The 20,000-nt window shown below is 45.2% G+C and overlaps 3 protein-coding genes across 4 annotated transcripts in view; 2 read left to right on the forward strand and 1 right to left on the reverse strand.

Moving 5' to 3' along the window:
- Nucleotides 1-612: 612 nt before the first annotated feature.
- On the reverse strand, nt 613-1,889 carry gpr151 (G protein-coupled receptor 151). The gene has a single exon (XM_012825467.2). The coding sequence runs from the start codon at nt 1,887-1,889 to the stop codon at nt 636-638; it is 1,254 nt and encodes a 417-aa protein (XP_012680921.2). The 3' UTR covers nt 613-635.
- An 8,696-nt stretch (nt 1,890-10,585) lies between these two features.
- Nucleotides 10,586-15,404, forward strand: rpl26 (ribosomal protein L26). 2 transcript variants are annotated; one of them, XM_012825474.3, is made up of 4 exons: nt 10,586-10,690; nt 11,868-12,040; nt 12,207-12,347; nt 15,237-15,404. In XM_012825474.3, the coding sequence occupies exons 2-4, from the start codon at nt 11,873-11,875 to the stop codon at nt 15,363-15,365; spliced, it is 438 nt and encodes a 145-aa protein (XP_012680928.1). In that variant the 5' UTR covers nt 10,586-10,690; nt 11,868-11,872; the 3' UTR covers nt 15,366-15,404. The 2 variants fall into 2 exon arrangements, with proteins under 2 accessions (XP_012680928.1, XP_012680929.1); XM_012825475.3 differs by having other exon boundaries at nt 10,595-10,694.
- A 1,252-nt stretch (nt 15,405-16,656) lies between these two features.
- Nucleotides 16,657-20,000, forward strand: part of LOC105898432 (V-type proton ATPase subunit e 1) — a 5,901-nt gene continuing 2,557 nt past the window's right edge. Inside the window, exons 1-2 of the mRNA XM_031568730.2 lie at nt 16,657-17,056; nt 17,745-17,792. Of these exons, the coding sequence (XP_031424590.1) occupies nt 16,953-17,056; nt 17,745-17,792 (152 nt within the window). The 5' untranslated portion in view covers nt 16,657-16,952. The remainder of the gene's footprint in view (nt 17,057-17,744; nt 17,793-20,000) is intronic.

Below are 20,000 nucleotides of genomic sequence, written 5' to 3' on the forward strand. Positions count from 1 at the left end.
CGTCTAATAATGCAACACTATCCTACACCCACACACTACTCCACACTAGCAAGTATATCGCAGCATTTGTACACACACACACACACACACACACACACACACACACACAATCAATGGGTAAGAGTTTGAATACCAACACAGTGCAGAGAGACTCACACTCACACACTGACAGCTACTGAGAACAGTCTACACCACCGACAAAAACACACTCTAGTGGTGACACAATGAGACCGCACACACACACACACACACACACACACACACACTGACAGCTACTGATAACAGTCTACACCACCGACAAAAACACACTCTAGTGGTGACCACACACACACACACACACACTGACAGCTACTGAGAACAGTCTACACCACCGACAAAAACACACTCTAGTGGTGACCAATGAGACCACATACACACACACACACACCATTCTATTCCACTCACTGGGAGGTTAAGCTCTGACTCATTAATGACATTAAATAATTAAGATACCAATTAACAGCCTCTAATGAAGATAATTGACCAAACTGGTTAAAGTAGCAAGTCTTTTTCTCTGAGACGTGAAAACACAAAGTCCCTGTGAGTATTCATGGTGTGTGTGTAGGTGTGGGTGTAGGTGTGTGTGTAGGTGTGTGTTAGTTGGCTGGCTGCAGGTTTTCCCAGGGCACGGGGTCGTTGCTGTCGGGGTGTGCGGTGGTGACTCTCTCATGCCAGAACTGCTCCACGTCCGGCAGCACCCCGTCGGCAGGGGGGGTGTGGGGGGCGGAGGGCGGCTCGGTGGGCTCCGCCGGAGAGTGTGTGTGTGTGTCCGTGGGGGTGTGTGCGCCCGCGGGGGGCAGCGAGGTTTCTGGGCGTGGTCGAGGAGAGGTGGGCGCGGTCGCAGTGTGCGGGCCGGGTTTCGGCTTGGCGGGGGGCGGGGCCTGGCGCAGGGTGAGCCGTCTCCATAGCGACTGGTATCCGTGGCGAAACTCCTCGCTGAGCGCCAGCACCAGCAGAGGGTCCAGCAGTGACGCCGACAGGGGGAGGAGATTCGCCGCCAGCCACAGGCCCCGCCCCCCACGCCCCCTGTGTGGCCACACCCACCACACCCACTGCGGGAGCCAGAGCATTGCCATGGCAACGGAGAGCCCGAGCAGGGTGAGCGTGAGCTTACGGGAGCGGATCTGCGTGCGCAGGTTCTGGGTCTTGCTGCCACGGCGACGGCTCTGGCAGTAGGCGCGGCAGAAGAAGGTGAGGGCGAGCGCCAGCGGGCAGCAGTAGGCGAGCAGCGGGTAGGCGGGTGAGTACGCCCACATGAAGCGCTGGGCACCCGCGGGCACCTGCTGCACGCACACGTGCGCCCCCTCCGTGCCCCCGAGCACTGAGTAGAGAGCGGCGGGCAGAGCGAGGGTGCCCGCCCACCCCCACAGCAGCAGCAGCAGCAGCGCGATGCCCACGCCATGGACGCTCACTGGCTTGCTGGGGTTGCTGACGTAGCGGTGGCACGCGCTGGACATCACTGCCAGGGTCACGCTCTTGGCCGCCAAGCACGTCTGCGTGAACCAGTCGCTCATCTTACACATGAACCAGCCCAGCGGCCAGCTCACGCGGGAGAGCGCCACTGCTTTAAACGGTACAATGAGCGCCAGCACGAGCCCATCAGCCAGCAGGAGGTTCAGAATGAGCGCGTTGATGAGCGAGAGCTTCGCTTTGCGCGCGTTGCTGATCAGGACGCCAATAGCGGTGATGTTGCCCGCGAAGCCCAAGACGCACACGACTCCGAGAATCACCGGAATCAGAACGCGCAGCTCAGCTGGTTCTAGAGGCGGCTGCGGGTCATGCTCAAAGAAAGCCCGTTGGTCCACTGAGCTGTTTCCCGCGCTCCCGTTTGTAACTGTCGGTGTATCCATGTTGTCCCAGCTGGCAAAGAATAAACTTCCGAAGTTTCAGGAAAGCTTGTGGCCAAGGTCTAATAGTTGAAGGCGCGCGTCTTCTGGAATGCACAATCAAATCGATAACGCTGCTCTGCCTCCTGTCAGCACGAGAAGCGTATCCCCAGCAACAAGATCGAGGCGAGAGACTTTATAAAGGCGCGTGTGATTGACAGCTGCCGTCCCTTACTGACTGAGAGCGTTTCATATCGCCTGTCGCGACGGCCTCGCGGGGCCAATTAAAACACGATTCCGGATAGCGCGCTCCACGAGCCTCAGTGCACCCTGGATGAATTAATGAGCGAAGCCCACCTCTGCGCGCGTGCTGGCGGGTTATCGGCTCCGTTCCCAGTTTATAAAATGTGTGTGTGAGGGAGAGATGTGTGTGTGAGGGAGAGATGGGGAGGTACAGGGATGTGTGTGTGAGGGAGAGATGTGTGTGTGAGGGAGAGATGGGGGGGGGGGGGGGGGGGGGGGGGGGGTACAGGGATGACAGCGAGGAATAGAGGAGAGGAGAGAGAGAATATCCATTTTTATCGAAGTCCCACTCAAATGACTTGAAACCATCATTCTGAGATTAAATCCGATCTGACAGATGGAGCAAAGAATAGCTTCAGGAACTACATCAGCCCTCCACTGTGTGTAAGTGTGTCTCGCTCTGTGTTAATTCAATTCTATTCCATTTTATTTATAAAGCGCCAAAAACAATATCATTCTCTCAAGGCGCTTTACAGAGCCCAGGGCCTGAACCCCTTTAGAGCACACACAATGGCGACAGGGGCGAGGAGAAACTCCCTGTTTATTTAGAAGAAATCCTAAGCAGAACCTCAGCGCATAAGGGGGGGTCCATCTGCTCAGAGCTGGCTGGGTAAGATAGGAAAGGAAGATGGGGCAATCAGGAACATGGCAGATTAAATCATACACGCATCAGGATGAGCATACATGTGGTAAATGAACACAACACACACAAGCATAACATGGTGTATACACAACACATACAAACATCATATGGTGTATACACAACACATACAAACATAACATGGTGTATACACAACACATACAAACATAACATGGTGTATACATGACACACACAAGCATAACATGGTGTATACACAACACATACAAACATAACATGGTGTATACACGACACATACAAACATCATATGGTATATCAGGCACGTGCACAGATAGACCCCTAGTGGTGCTCGAGCACCTTCCCTTTCGCCCTGGATGAGAAAAGTGCCCCTTCTGCTGGAGCCACATTTTTTCTTCATTCATCAATATTTAAGAATAAAAATGACTCTCTCTGTCATCAATTCCCCCCAAATGTGTTTTGATATATGACGGGGCATTTATTTGAGTTCTTGTGAGAATTTCGCCCCGACATGCTCCGTGGCGCTAACAAGCCCCACGCGCCCCTCCCTCCTCCTCCTCCACTCAGTGCTCATGCAGTGCTGAGCGCCCGGCCAAACGGCTGCAGCCTACTTCTTCTCTGACCCGCAGCATCAGACAAACAGGTAATGACGGTGTTTGTGCAATCCCGCGACGTTGTTTGGTGATAAATTAACCACAACATTAGCGCCGTTGAGAACATTACGTCGCAACTGGTCCGACGTTTCCTAAAAAAATAAACAAACACAAAACTCACGAAATCCGTGATTTCAAAGCCTTATCCAGCTGTTTACTGACGTTTGTCATGTTTAATGAAGAGAGAGAGGGAGAGAGATACAGGCAGGCAGGCAGGCAGGCAGGGATGATCATTTAAAGGCAGTTTTACGGTTCTACAAATTAGACAAGTTCACTAGTTTTGTTTCATTTAAAATCGCAATTATTGAAATGAAAGGTAGGTCTTAAGTTGAGCTACATGACAGTCTGGTGAGGTATATTGTGGTATATTATTAGTGTAATGCTGCTTATGCTTCAACTCAGTCAGAAAAGAGTAAAAATGTGTGTGTAATGTGTTGTCAGCTTTACAGAGATGATGTAAGTCACTCTTGATCATTATGCACAACATTGATTTATCTCATTTACAAAATAATAATGCCAAGAAAAGAGAGACTCCAAAAGCAGAAGGACAGGGAACTGCAGCAAGCAGCTCAGGGTAGCAGCTCTCTTTTATCTTGGATCAGGCCATCAACTAGTAAAACAAATGAGGGAGAATCAGTAACCCTACCTGGTTCAGAGGAGCCCTTCATGGATGAGGAAGGACAGACAGAGTGTAGGACTGAGTTATGTTCAGGAGATAATTTGAGTTAGTTTGTTAACAAAAATAAATATTTAAGTTGAGAATATCCTACTGTGTTTTTTATTTATTTATTATTCTTTTTTATTTCATTAATAATTTTAGCAATGGGTGCCCTTTTTTTGGTTTGAGCACCTGCCCCCCAAAATGTCTGTGCACGTGCCTGTGGTATATACATGACACATACAAACTAGAGAGTGGATCAGGTCGCATTTCTCTCTCCGAGCCCGGCCCGAGCCCGGCCCGCGTCCGACAGTCCGTATGCCTGAGCCCGGGTATATTTTGTCCGAAGCCGAGCCGAGCCCGACGGAGTCCATGTCTCAACTGTTCACACTAATGACACCTTTACGTACGTTTTTTATGAATAGCCTGCCTTTCTTAAACTCGGGCTTCGAGGAGGGCACTCACTCACACAAACAAACACACCACACACACACACACACACACACCACACACACAAACACACACCACACACACCACACACCACTCACTCACTCACACAAACAAGCGCCGTTAAATGCACAGGCGTGCTCCAGAGGCCCATATCATATGCACAGGCTACTGAATTGAACTGATTCACAATGCAAAAAGCCCAGCCTAACGAAATGAAATGGTACACATTAAACATGCCAGGCCTCTGCTAAATATTATTAAACATCAATAAGAAAACGGGCATCAACAGATAAATGCACTTGCTCACACAAACAAGTGCTGTTAAACGCACAAGCGCGCACAAGAGGGCCAATTGGCATATTGAAATTACATTATTCACATTGCAAGACGCCCAAACCTAACGGAATGAAATAGCCTACACATTATTCGCTAGGCCTAAATAACATTCACGTTATATGCTACACCAGAGGAGGCACAACAACCATTGAAGAGCCAAATTCCCCGTCAGTATCATATTTTATTACAACTTTACACTTTTTACCTTGGACATATCCAACAGCCTCATTAGAATCCGCAGAATTCACTACTGAGCAGAAATATCTCCATACAGTAGATTTCCCTTCGTTTTGTATTGTTTTAAACTCTCAAGATGTTTACAGACAGTTTATTTTTAACTTCTTCCATGATGCCATTTTGCCGCCTGTAATCGCGTTTCCCGGGCGCTGAAAAAGCTGCCCGCTGCTCCTTGGGGGCCCTGGAGGAAGGACAGTCCGGGAAGGGAAAAAGCAGAGATTACATTCACAGCGACCTCAGGCCTGCGTGTGCGTGTGTGTGTGTGTGTCCTGTGTCGCCTCCATATCCACGTGTGTGTTGCAGTGTGTCGCTTGTGCAATAAAAAACTGACTGAAGTCAGCCTTGTTTGTTTGTTTGTTGTCACAGCTAGGACATAAACAAATTCCCGCACACAGGAAGAAGGCTGTTATCCTAAATGTGATTTATTTTATCCTCAAAATCGAACTTCTGCATCACGTGAGGCAGACACGTTGACTTCCCTACTTATTAAGATATTTTAAATATGGAATGTTCAATACCTTACCATGCCGATGTGTCCGAGCCTGACCCAAGCCCGAGTATAATTTCTAAATATTTGGCCGAACCTGGGTCGGTCGGGTCGGTTATCCAACCTCTAATACAAACATAACATGCTATATACATGACACATACAAACATAACATTGTGTATGCATGAGAAACATAACATGGTATATACATTTACATTTACATTTAGTCATTTAGCAGACGCTTTTGTCCAAAGCGACGTACAAGGGAGAGAACAGTCAAGCTAAGAGCAATAAAAAACATGGTGTAACAATAAATACTACTTTACATAAGAAATAGAAAAACTACCTAGAAAGGAAAAAGAAGTGCAGGAATGTAACTGCTGAAGTGCAAGTTAAGCGCTAGTCAAGGTGCCAGTTAGGAAGGGAGGTGCTTTCTGAAGAGTTGGGTCTTCAAAAGCTTCTTGAAGGTAGAGAGGGACGCCCCTGCTCTGGTAGTACTAGGCAGTTTGTTCCACCAACGTGGAACTACAAATGAGAATAGTCTGGATTGCCGTGCTTGCACAGACGGCAGTGCCAAACGACGCTCACTAGACGAGCGCCGCGTCCTGGGTGTAACATTTGCCCTTACAAGAGCATTTACGCATAGAAACATAACATGGTATATACATGACGCATAGAAACATAGCATGGTATATACATGATGCACACACAGGATCAGGGATGGATTAATGAACGGGCCTACCGGGCCCAGGCCCAGGGGCCCATGAGCTCAGGGGGCCCCTAGGCCAGAGCCTCTGCGTGAAGTCGCTGTTATGTATCTCTTATTTGTGGTTGAAAAAGGTGTATTTTATTCATTTGCTAATGGCTTTAATTGAGTGTACCTGTGCTGTGTTAGAAAAAAGCTAGATTAATGCGACAGTGATCAAGCCTAACTTTTAGGGACTGCTCAGGATACCTTATGCGATATATCCCCTCAAAATGGCAAACCTGTCTCTGTCATGGTTTTCATCATTTTTAGGGGGAATCGTCAGTAGCAATCTACAACAAAATTATACTGTATGCTTATCTTACATACACTATAGAAACTATTAAAAACGATTCAATTAAATTAATAATTTCTTATTTTCTTTGTTATTTTTGTCATATACAGATATGCAATGATGATTGCTGGGTAATATGTATCTTGTCCAATGTCAAGTCTCTATTTGATCATGTGATGAGACGATACGATATAGCTAGTTTAGGCGCAAGACCTACAAGCAGGCACAGTACAAGACCTACAAGCAGGCACACACACCTGCCGGACGACGCCTTTCAAACATAAAAGTGGTGATGCATGATTTGATGTTTCAGTGGACAGGATAGCCAGCCCATTCAGCCTCTCCTGCCCCATGCTGCCCCTCAGGTAGGTCTTAATCCGTTTGAAGTTGGAAAAGAATCATTCGGCTGTTGCCCTGTCACATGTAATGTCAGAAACAATAGCAGGGCAGTGCACACCTCACCGAAGGTGGATGTTACAGAGTAAACTTTGACCTGTTTACTTTCCCAATACAATAGCCAAAGTATCTAATTCGACCGTAAAATCCAACACATTGGGTTGTGTTTGTGTTTGTGTGTGCGTGTGCGTGCGTGCGTGTTTTGCGGGCGCACATTTTTTTTTTCCGCGGGGGGGGGGGGGCCTTCAAAATATCCAGGCCCAGGGGCCCGTGGTTTCTTAATCCGTCCATGCACAGGATAGAGGATAGGGTGGGGAGAGAGCGTTCAAGTATTGTAGACCAGCCTGGGGAAGGTATATGGAAATTTTATTTCTGTTTAGTTTTGATAGTTTATGTTTAGTTATGGTTGGTTGACATGGTGGATGCGGATTTAAGTTAGGATAGCAAGGGTTGCAGGATACACGACAACGGTGCCCAACTGGCTGGCGACAGCCGCAAAACTCACCGTATGCTGTAGATTAGATTAGATTAGATTCAACTTTATTGTCATTGCACAAAGTACAAGTTCCCTTGACCAGAAGTGCAAAAAAAAGCAGAAAAGTGCAGACTATGTACATATGTACCATTAAAAACCTCTGGAATGTGATCAAGAGCAAGATGGGTGGTCACAAGCCATCAAACAAAGCCGAGCTGCTTGATTTTTTGCGCCAGGAATAGCATAAAGTCACCCCACGGCAATGTGAAAGACTGGTGGAGAGCATGCCAAGACACATGAAAGCTGTGTATGTAAATCAAGGTTATTCCACCAAATATTGATTTCTGAACTCTTCCTAAGTTAAAGCATTAGTATTGTGTTGTTTAAAAATGAATACAAATTTGTTTTCTTTGCATAATTTTTTTTGCTATTTTGACCAATTGTCATTTTTCTGCAAATAAATGCTCTAAATGACAATATTTGTATTTGAAATTTGGTAGAAATGTTGTCAGTAGTTTATAGAATAAAACTAAAATGTTCATTTTACTTTAACTCATACCAATACATATAGTACAACCAGAGAAACTGATAATTTTGAAGTGGTCTCTTAATTTTTTCCGTGGCTGTATGTCTATGGGCTCGATAGCAGAAGGCTCTGCCTCCTACCGGCCTTTTGATATTCTTGGAATTACAAGGAGACCTGCACTCCGGGAACAAAGTGTTCTTGGTGGGCAATAAGGGACAACTAATACCCTGAGGTATGCGGTAGGTGTTACAGAGTGAAGAACACATATTTCACTTCAAATACAGTGTGTGTGTGTGTGTGTGTGTGTGTGTGTGTGTGTGTGTGTGTGTCGAGTAGTAGGCTACACATGCTTTTCAACCTGAAGAAAGGTTGCACCGCCTGCACTTACAGCAGTTACATTCCTGCACTTTGCTTCTATTTCGTATGTAAAGTAGTATTTATTGTTACACTGGGTCTCTATTGCTCTTAGCTTCACTGTTCTCTCCCTTACGCCGCTTTGGACAAAAGCGTCTGCTAAATGACTAAATGTAAATGTACACACACACACACACACACACACACACACACACACACACACACACACACACACACACACACACACACACACACACACACACACACACACACACACACACACACACACACACACACACACACACACACACACACACACACACACACACAACTGAAGTCTAATCTGAAGTCTATTCTGTCTTTAATCTCGTATCTGATGATGATTTGTGTGTTTTCCAGGGCAACACCCCCCCATCCCCCCCCCCATGTCATTGCATAATTCGCACTCTGATCATAGAGCAGTTCCACCAGGCAGACTATACCTCAGAAACAGAATGCAATACTAGAGACCCAGCACCAGATCTTTTTCGTTCTTCAGGGAATTTGGCCAACTATTTTCATTCTGGTTTGGATCGGCCACCAAACTGGATAAGAACACACTCCAACGGACAGATAATCGGTGCCAACCTGCCCACTATCCAAGACCTGTACACCTCCAGAGTCAGGAAACGGGCAGGAAAAATCACTGCAGACCCCTCACACCCTGGACACAAACTATTCCAACTCCTCCCCTCTGGTAGGCGCTACAGATCTCTGTTTGCCAAAACCTCCAGACACAAAAACAGTTTCTTCCCCCTCGCCGTCTCACTACTGAACAGCTAACCCACTGTGGCACTGTGCAATAACCCCTGGATCACTATATTAACCACTGTACAATTACTCCCGCAAACATATTTATTTACCTCACCCTTCATACTCATACCGTCAAATATTTGTCCCTGCACTTCTTGGACTCTCCACATCTTTGCACTATTGTTGTGTTAAAATTCACAGCTCCTGTATATAGGCATTCCTCCTTGTATATACTTTTTTAGACTTCTAAGACAGTTGCACTGTTTGTATTGTATTATTTTTGTGTTGTGATGTATATTCTGTGTAAGCACACTGAGAGCCACTTTACCAAGTCAAATTCCTTGTTTGTGCAAACTTACTTGGCCAATAAAATCTGATTCTGATTCTGATTTTATAACTAGTACACTGCACTACAGGTGTCAGCCACGACGTAAATGAGACCTCATGATCCCCTATAACGGTCACAAGAGGAACTGCAGTCAGTTCTCAACCCATATGAAGGAAACACAAGATACAAACCCGCGGTACTACCGGCACTATTGAGCACGAGCTAAAGCGGTACTACCGGCACTAATGAGCACGAGCTAAATTCTTCCTCTCACTTAACCTAAATCATGTAACAAGGGACGAAAGGAGTATCGTCTCATAACAGAGAACAGTCTCTGCTACTGACCCATCAATGTAATACTACTAATAATAATAAACTTTATTTGTATAGCACCTTTAATGCAAAACAATGCAGCTCAAAGTGCTTAACAGCAAAGAAATGACATGCACAGTGATCCACACAAAAATAGACATCAAATAAACACAAAACAAAAAAAATTGGATAGAGTGCATAAAACAAAATAAACACAAACACAAAAACATGGATAGAGTGCACAAAGATTTAAGATAAAACATAGAATACATAAAATGCAAAACATAAGAATAAAAATAAAACTGATTAAATAAAAAAAAGTTAAAAAAATAAAAAATGTATGTAGAAATGTATATTAAAGAAATGTAATAATAATAATAATAATAATAAAACTTTATTTATATAGCACCTTTCATGCAAAAGAATGCAGCTCAAAGTGCTTTACAGCAAATACATAATATGCACAAAGAAATTACATGCACATAAAAATAGACATCAAAGAAACAGTGCAGATATAGTGCAAAAAAAATTAAATTATAATTATAATTATAGAGATATATTTAAAATGTGTAGTCTCATATAGACGCACCGCAGTGCTCCAGAGTTATATGCATTGTTGTTGGAGGTATTAGTTTATTACATTTAAATTGAACTAGTAATTCATTAATTTGTTTTTCTCAATTCTTTACATAAACATAACTCTTCCTATTCTTCCCATGCCTGTCCATAGGATATATAGGTATTAGTGTCTATGGTCTTTACGAGTGCAGGATCTCGATCTTGTCGCGAGACTTCAGTCTTGACTAATTTGAGCGGAAGTACCTAGTGAGTCTCTTTTCCGGCGGCCATAGCGGAGCATCGGGTGGGTAAGAGCTTCTGGCTAACATGAATGAAAACATCTATCTCCATCCTCTCTTTCAAACTTCTCACCGTCTTCCTCACATTACAATTGTCACTGCTTATGTTGCGGTTGTCCGTCAGGTCCAATTATTATAGTGATAGGTGTGTGAAAGTGAGGTTAAAATTGGCCAAAAACACCCTAGTTTTGCTACTGTTAGCATATGAACCGAGTGTCTGTCCCTACCGACTGTGTGCGCTCTCCGTTACAAAACGCCAATATCATGTAATGCGTCTCTGGTTGAATATGAGCTGTTTGTGTTTCTGTTGGTGAATTTCTTTGTAATGGTAGTAAACATCGTATATATCCCCGGCAGTAACTCGGGTCTAAAGCGCCCTGTCGTTGGCTTCAGGACCGTAAGGCATGAAGATGTCTTGGCTAGTTAAACGTGTCCCTGCTAAACTCTTCTGCTGTTGCTGTTAGCGTGCTAGGGTTAGCGGTGTTAATGCGGTTCTATTTGGTTTCCTGTTACGGAGCTTTGCTTGAAATTCAGAGAAGCCATACACTGTTGTGAAGCTGTTTAATTTCTTAGATGATATAAAGGAAACCCAGCTTACCTGACATCGCTCTTATGTGTTAGCTGTTGGCTAGCTAGCATGCATAGCTCGTCAGAGTTCACTGGTTGAATGTGTGATGTTGATAGAGATGGCCACGGTGTTGTTTTGATGTGTAAAAATGAGATGTAAGTTTTGTTTTGGGGTTGAGACTGGTACAGTTTGGAGACTAATGGCCTAGTTGTTGAGGGAATTAAGTGCTTGGCCAGTGTCTGGCAGGAAGTTGGCCCTGTGCTGGTGATGTATGTATATCACATCAGCACTAATCACTATTATTGCTGCTCATGTTACTGCTCATACCACTTATATCTTATGTCTGATATATCTTATACTGTATATACCCTATTTATCTATATTTATATTACCATTTGCACATACTCTGCACTCTTCTGCTTTGCACTTCTGGTTAGATGCTAACTGCATTTCGTTGCCTCAGTACTTGTACTCTGTGCAATCACAAAGTTGAATCTAATCTAATGTCTTCTTGGGATGTGAATGGAAATATGAACCAGTTTGTTGGTATCTAGGGGCATCTTTGGCTTGCCTGTGTGTGTGTTGACTGAACCTGTTTGTGTTTGTGTTTGCAGGCATCATGAAGCTAAATCCCTTCGTCACATCTTCGCGGCGCAAGAACCGCAAGAGGCACTTCAATGCCCCCTCACACATCCGCAGGAAGATCATGTCCTCCCCTCTCTCTAAGGAGCTGCGCCAGAAATACAACGTCAGATCCATGCCCATCCGCAAGGACGACGAGGTCCAGGTGAGACACACACACACACACACACGGTCCATGCAATACACACATGGTCAGTGATGAAGGTGATTGTGTGAACACACACTTCCTATTTGCTGTGGTCAGGCTGTCTCCTGTTACTGTAAATCTTAAGGGTGGATTGGTACTCAAGTGTGTGTGTGTGTGTCCGCAGGTGGTGCGCGGCCACTACAAGGGCCAGCAGATTGGCAAGGTGGTGCAGGTGTACCGTAAGAAGTACGTCATCTACATCGAGCGTGTGCAGCGGGAGAAGGCCAACGGAACCACCGTACACGTCGGCATCCACCCCAGCAAGGTGAGTGTGTGGAGTCCACCCTGGGATGGAGCTGAAGGAGGCTGGGTTAGTCAGAGAATTCCACATCAGTTACCGGTAGTCTGCCTAAATCTTTTGCCTACAACTGCCAAATGAGATGGCTAGGTGACCAGCAAACGGGCTCCCAAGTCTTTGTTCCGATGTAGATTCTGATTCTGTGATGAAGTGTGTCAGCAGCAGGATGACCCTCAGGCTGGAGCATCTCAACAGGCTGCTTGGATTTGAGGGCTAATGGCTATCTTGATCTTCATTGACGATTTTGTTGGTTTTTGTTATATCTTTGTTTTTTTATACTTTTAAAATGTATAATTTTGGTGCTTTTGCTGCCGGAAACATAAATAGTATATAATAACGCGTTTGAACTTTGTTTTAATACCGATACCATCCATTCAGTCAAATACCGTGATACAAATATTTGAGTCCATATCGCCCAGCCCTACATTAACATTTAGTCATTTAGCAGACGCTTTTGTCCAAAGCGACGTACAAGGGAGAGAACAGTCAAGCTACGAGCAATAGATACCCAGTGTAACAATAAATACTACTTTACATAAGAAATAGAAAAAAAGAAGTGCAGGAATGTAACTGCTGAAGTGCAAGTTAAGCGCTAGTCGAAGTGCCAGTTAGGAAGGGAGGTGCTCTATGAAGTTGGGTCTTCAAAAGCTTCTTAAAGGTAGAGAGGGACGCCTTAGGCACTGTCCATATCGCCCGGCCGTAGGCACTGTCCATATCGCCCGGCCTGTGACTCTGTCCATATGGCCCGGCCGTAGGCACTGTCCATATCGCCCGGCCCGTGACTCTGTCCATATGGCCCGGCCTGAGGCTGTCAGCCTGTGTGTGTGGCTCCCCTGAGGGTTTGCCCAGTTCAGCTGTTGAGTGTTTGGGTTCGTGGAGCCTCAGAGCTCTGCGTTCAGCTTAGACGGCCATCAATAGAGATGTGCTGTCTCTGTTGTTGTCAGGAAGGAGGAATTGTGTGTGTGTGTCTGTCGGTGCATAAGTTAAGCTAGTTTGATCCAGACTGTGTGTGTGTCTGTCGGTGCCTAAGTGAAGCTAGTTTGATCCAGACTGTGTGTGTGTGTCTGTCGGTGCCTAAGTGAAGCTAGTTTGATCCAGACTGTGTGTGTGTGTGTGTGTGTGTGTGTGTGTGTGTGTGTGTCAGTAAGGACCCAAGAATGGCCTTGAGTACATTTACTCACACCAGGTGTGAGGCGGTGTGTGTGTGTGTGTATGAGCGGGCGAGCCTTGGGTTCATCAGTTGGGTGAGGTGGTGTGTGTGTGCGCGTGCAGTCTATTGGTTCACGTGTGTGTGTGTGAGAGCGAGAGAGCGCCTTATGTTTACTGATGACCATATGTCAGGGGGTAGAGTGTGAGCGATCATCCTGAAGCAGGGGGAATGTGATCGTCTTTGGTGATAGTTCTCAGGTGGTGGCATACTAAGGGTACAGTCTAACCAGCTGTTTACGGTTAGTCAAAGGCTACATGCTAAGCTAACAGTACAGTCTAACCAGTCAAAGGCTACATGCTAACAGCACAGTCTAACCAGCTGTTTACGGTTAGTCAAAGGCTATATGCTAAGCTAACAGTACAGTCTAACCAGTCAAAGGCTATATGCTAACAGTACAGTCTAACCAGCTGTTTACGGTTAGTCAAAGGCTATATGCTAACAGTACAGTCTAACCAGCTGTTTACGGTTAGTCAAAGGCTATATGCTAACAGTACAGTCTAACCAGCTGTTTACTGTTAGCCAAAGGCTACATGCTAACAGTACAGTCTAAACCAGCTGTTTACGGTTACTCAAAGGCTACATGCTAACAGTACAGTCTAAACCAGCTGTTTACTCTTAGTCAAAGGCTATATGCTAAGCTAACAGTACAGTCTAACCAGCTGTTTACGGTTAGTCAAAGGCTATATGCTAACAGTACAGTCTAAACCAGCTGTTTACGGTTAGCCAAAGGCTACATGCTAACAGTACAGTCTAACCAGCTGTTTACTGTTAGTCAAAGGCTACATGCTAACAGCACAGTCTAACCAGCTGTTTACTGTTAGCCAAAGGCTATGGCTCAGTGTGTGATTGATCAGGTCTGTTTAAGTGGTAATGATTTACAGGGCAGAGCTGCGTCTGTTCTCTGCTCAGGGTCTGGAGTCTTTAGGTGGTTCGGTTAAGGAGAGGTGAGAGGTCAAAGTAACATTAAGTAACAAGCAGAAAATGGCTATTTTGAGGAGTTAATTCGACCTTCCACAATCCCTTCTCGCCCTCTAGAAAGCTGTTTTTTCACTATTCAGTATTTGATTGTTTACCCTGTGCAAAGCCCATTTCAAAAAGCCCATTTAAGATCAGTAACTCGTCAGAGAAACTTGTGCAGAAGACCTGGTTGAGGGTTAGGTGAAGGTCTGTGCTGCCTCATAGCTCACAGACCGAGAGGATTGGAGGATCCTGTCGGAACACAGTAATGTTTGCTGAAAGCAGGGACCTCTCTCTGGTTGTGATGTCACAGCATAGGGCAGTTGAGGCGCACACAGGGACACAGAATTGAGTGAGAACACTAGAATCTGTCAATCATCTTTACCTGAGCCAGCTTCAGAAATAAGCACACCTTTCCATGAATGTTTTAAATGTGGCAAGTAGGGGGCGCTGTTTCTACTGTGTCACTGCAATGCTCAGCAACACAGGCAAGTCATCGTTAAATATAGCACAAAGTTTTAGTGAAGTTAATTTTATTTATTTTTTACATAAAAAAAATGTATAGAGCTTTGCGTCATTTTAAACAAACTCGCCACCTGAAGGCCACGGGCACAGTATAGTGTGTGTGTGTGTGTGATGAAACCTGTGGAAGTGTGTGTTGGTGTACTGAACCATGTGTGTGTTGTCAGGTGGTGATCACTCGCCTGAAGCTGGATAAGGACCGGAAGAAGATTCTGGAACGCAAAGCCAAGTCCAGGGCGGACGGCAAGGAGAAGGGCAAGTACAAGGAGGAGACCATCGAGAAGATGCAGGAGTGAACATGACCTTTTGTTAACAATAAAACTGTATAAAACACACCGCTGCTGGTCTGGGTGTCTCTCACGCACCACACACACACACACACACACACACACGCACACACACACAGCTACATTTGTCTGAATCAGCCGCCCCCCCAACAGCCTCGGCTTCCATACAACCAAACGCATGCACACATACACACACTGCAAGCATTACAGAAATAAAGTGAAATTTGGCTGAAGGTATATTAGGCACATTATCTGTTGAAGGTGTATTAGGCACATTATCTGTTGAAGGTATATTAGGCACATTATCTGTTGAAGGTGTATTAGGCACATTATCTGTTGAGTGCTCAGGAGGTTTTCAGTCGTAATTTAAAGAACCAAGTCTTGGGAAGTTGGTGTTAAATCCTGGGTCTGCTCGAGAATGAAGACGTCTCCCTGATGTCACTTTACTGAACAGGTTTTTCAAAACCTTACAATACTATCCAGACACATGTTCAATAAAATAATAATTGTCAGGTTTTAATAGCACACACTGCAACACACACGTGCATATATAGTGGCGACACAGGACACACTGCAACACACACGCAGGCCTGAGGTCGCAGTGAATTTATTTGCCTTTTTCCCATCCTGGACCGTCCTTCTTCCAGGACCTCCCAGGAGCAGTGGGCAGCTTGTAAGCGCCCGGGGACCAAGAGACAATACTATCCACACACACGGCCAATAAAGTGACGATACTATAGAATAGAAAAGCCTTTATTGTCATTGTATTTGCATACAACGAAATGTGGATTGCTTCTCCTGTTGGTCCAACAAATGACAACATATAACACAACAATATTACAACTATCTAAAAACAGTACGAATAGCTTAAAGAGTTCAACAAAGTGCGGTGGTCTAGATTACTTCCCTGAGGAACAATAAATACATCAACAGTACTTCCCTGAGGTGCTTTACAATAAATACCACAACATGTTCAATAAAGTGACAATCCTATCCAGACGGCTTCATGGCGCCAACGTTGGGTATCTGCTGATATCAAGGGTACTGCAGGTCCGTCTCCAGTAAGACCAGATATGCTGAAGTTGGACTCGAATGGATTCCCTCCGGACCTGGTCCAGATGGCCGCCTCAGGAATGTCAACGGCCAGGAGTCATCCAGCAACTTATTACAGCGCGTAGAGCCGTTTTTGACCGCCAGGGGGCCTTCACGACATTGGTAAATGGTAATACCATGTCTAACCTACTTCACACAGCTCAAAAGTCAGAATACTTTTTGCTCATTAAACTGCAATGTAGCTTACTACAAACCATGGTTGATGTCACTGACCGGGTAACTAAACTTTAAGTTCAACATTTCGTTGTATGCTAATACAATGACAGTAAAGGCTGTTCAATTAAATGTTCAATAACTGCCGTTAGCGCAAGGCTGGGCACGCAGTCGACGTTCTTCAAACCTGTTAACTACGCTTTCGACTCTGAGTTTGGTCATGTGACCGCACTTCCTCCTTCGGCAGCTCGGTTCTCGACGGTCGTGAAGTGACCCTGCACATCCAAGCAGCATTAGTTACTCTTCTGTTCTTAAAGCTTAAACATTACCATGGCGGAGCTAAGTTTCGTGATCCCCATGGCTGTGATGACTATATTCTGGGGACTAGTCGGCGGTGTGGTCCCCTGGTTTATTCCCAAAGGTCCGAACAGGGGGTGAGTAGGTCTCCAACAACAAAGCCGAGTACACAACTAACATAGTCTAACCACTCAACAACTTATGTACAATGTTTTACTGCTCGGATGGTTGGTTGGCTTAAAAAGTATTTCTGCTGTTGGTAATATGCTTGATGAAATGTCCACCGAGGAAAGACTGGTGTCGTGTTTCCATGGATGAAGTTTACCACTGTTTCAGTAACGTGACCGACCTTAGCTGAAGCCTTTTCTCTTTTTCAGTCGTCGATTGACCGTGCGCTACTCGAGTACCGACATACAGTCAGCAGACCCATTTGTCATCTATACTTTTTAATTTAAAACCAATCTTAGCGGCAGGAGAAGGCAGTTGTATGGAGTGGCGGTGTGGGTGTTAGACCTCTGTGTGTAAGGGCAATGGCTGGTCCCGTGCCCGTGTCAGGTGGGACTTGGAAGTTCTCGCGGATGGAAATGATCGCTCCTTCATGTTCCTGTTTTCTCCGCCAGACGTGTTGAACGCGCACTGCCTGGACCCGTAATGCCTGCCGTAGTTAGTAGAACATCTGGCGGCCGGTGAGACTTACGGTATTTGTTTAATTGTATTAACGAACGCGATATTCTCTCCCTCTCCCTCTCTCTGTCTCTCTCTCTCTCTCTCTCTTTCTGTCCCTCTCTCTCTCTCTTTTTCTGTCCCTCTCTCTCTCTCTCTCAGAGTTATTGTTACCATGCTCGTGCTGACGGCGGTGTGCTGCTATCTGTTGTAAGTATCGTCATCTTAGAAATGTGTCAGTGTGATGAGAGCTCTCCCCCCTCTCCTCTCCTCCCCCCCCCCCCGCCCCCCCCCCCCCCCCCCCCCCCCCCCCCCTCCTCCCCCCCCCCCTCTCCCCCCCCCCCCCCCTCCCCTCTCCCCCCTCCCCCCCCCCCCCTCCCCCCCCCCCCCTCTCTCTCCCCCCCCCCCCTCCTCTCTCTCCCTCCCCCCCCTCTCCTCTCTCCCTCCCCCCCCCTCTCTCTCTCTCCCTCCCCCCCCTCTCTCTCTCTCTCCTCTGCCCCCCCTCTCTCCCCTCTTCCCCCTCCCCTCTCTCTCCCCCCTTCCCCCTTCCCCTCTCTCTCTCTCTCTTTCTTCCCCCCTCTCCCTCTCCCTCCCCCCCCTCTCTCTCTTTCTGTGTGCGCATTTTTCCAAACACACGCCGCAAGGCATTCCATTAACATCGACTGGAGATGAAAAAATCCATCAGGACCACAATTAGGCTATTGAACAAACTTAACTCATTCCACACGCAGCAGCCATATTGAGTTTTGGAGCTGTCCTGGAAAGGAACTTGCGTCCTGCAGACCAACTCAGCAGAGCTAACTATATGTAGCTCTTTGAATTTGTGTGTGAAGTCAAATGCAACTGGTACTTTCTAACATTTGCATTTTTACTCGGTTTCAGATGCCAGTGTATGACGACACTAAACGAATGTAATAAATTAATACCCTGTATTTTCAGTCCTGAAGCCAGAGGTGGAAAAAGTACTGAAATATTCGACTCAAGTAAAAGTACCTTTTACTTTGATAACATTTAACTTAAGTACAAGTAAAGTTACGCCTCTAAAAATCTACTCAAGTAAAAGTAAAAAGTAGTTCATTTAAAATATACTTAAGTAAATATAAATAAAAGTAAAAAGTACACAAAAAACGTACTTAGTTACTTCCAACAACTTGATGGGGGTCGCTCCTATACAGTGCAAAAAAGGACAAGGGGTCATACATCCAATCCAAATACTAGTTATTTTTAAAAAAAAATAATGACATTAAACATGTCAAGTTGTCAAAACAACATTTAGGACCTTTCGGGAGGTATAATGTGCCAATTTAGTTCAGACCATCCCATAAAACATTTTCAAATACAATTGAAAGTGGCATAATTGTGAATTCTATGGACCATTTTTTCCCCCTTCACCAACACAACAGTTATAGTGCAAATCAGGTCGCTAGTGTTTTGACTTCCAAATCACTCAAATAAAACCAAAACAATCAAAATGTAAGTGAGGGCACTTGTTTTAAAGACAGAACTGAGGAATTATTTGATAGCTGACGTACTCTTCTTATGTAATAATGCATAATGACAGCATCAATAAAACGTATGTGTGTAATGTTGTTCGAGCACCTGTAGTCGTTGTTAATAACGGATCTCCTAAAAAGTAAAAGTTATCTAGCAAGCTTTCAGTTTGGAATTGTGCGAAACTACTACTGAATATACCAACAAACGACCAGTATCTCAATTAGCTAAGTTAAAGATCTGACATTTAGGCCGTGAGAGGTCTGTAACGTTCTATTTAAGGGTCAGATGCACATTACGATGCGACGCATCAGTGTCCACGCAGTGCTCCACTGCTTGTCAAGGCGCTGTTTTAGTATCTCCACAGTGTTTGCGCAACTCATTGGGTAGAAGGCCTTTATTTTTGAAGTAGTATCGCATCACGTCACGCACAATTTGTAGACACCTTGAAGAATATGTCAGTTCAAGATATTTATTCATTCAGGAAAAAACTGCAAATGTTACCCGGATTTTGGAAGAACATTTTAGACGTCTCACAAAGCAAAAGCTATTTTCGCTTTATGGAGCCATAAAACTGAAGCTAACAATGGCAAGTTCACAACAACTACCTTAGCACGTCAGAATGTAATGTTATTCATCGATAATCCTGTCACTCCTTGCGGTTGTATTAACGTTTCGTCACTTTATCAAGCGTCAATCGGTTAATCACCTTAGCTGACAGCTGATTTTTACATCCTGTGCCATACAAATACATGTACTTTAGGCATATTGCAACATTTTAGCTGGAGGCAACAAAGTCAACCGATGAACAGTTTGGAGTCTTACATTAATGTGATCACTCGAAAAGTTATTGAAGTGTTTTTTTACTCAGTAACGGATGTGATTTCCAATGTAGCTCAAAATCTCCTTAAGTAAAAGTAAAATGAC

The sequence above is a fragment of the Clupea harengus genome, chromosome 6, assembly GCF_900700415.2.
Source record: "Clupea harengus chromosome 6, Ch_v2.0.2, whole genome shotgun sequence".
Lineage (NCBI taxonomy): Eukaryota > Metazoa > Chordata > Actinopteri > Clupeiformes > Clupeidae > Clupea > Clupea harengus.

Bases quoted from the DNA above. Each gene is read 5' to 3' on its own strand.
- rpl26 (XM_012825474.3), top strand. From the start codon at position 11,873: ATGAAGCTAAATCCCTTCGTCACATCTTCGCGGCGCAAGAACCGCAAG. The intron at 12,041-12,206 runs GTGAGACACACA...GTGTGTCCGCAG, and splicing joins GCAAGGACGACGAGGTCCAG to GTGGTGCGCGGCCACTACAA. The intron at 12,348-15,236 runs GTGAGTGTGTGG...GTGTGTTGTCAG, and splicing joins TCGGCATCCACCCCAGCAAG to GTGGTGATCACTCGCCTGAA.
- gpr151 (XM_012825467.2), bottom strand. From the start codon at position 1,889: ATGGATACACCGACAGTTACAAACGGGAGCGCGGGAAACAGCTCAGTG.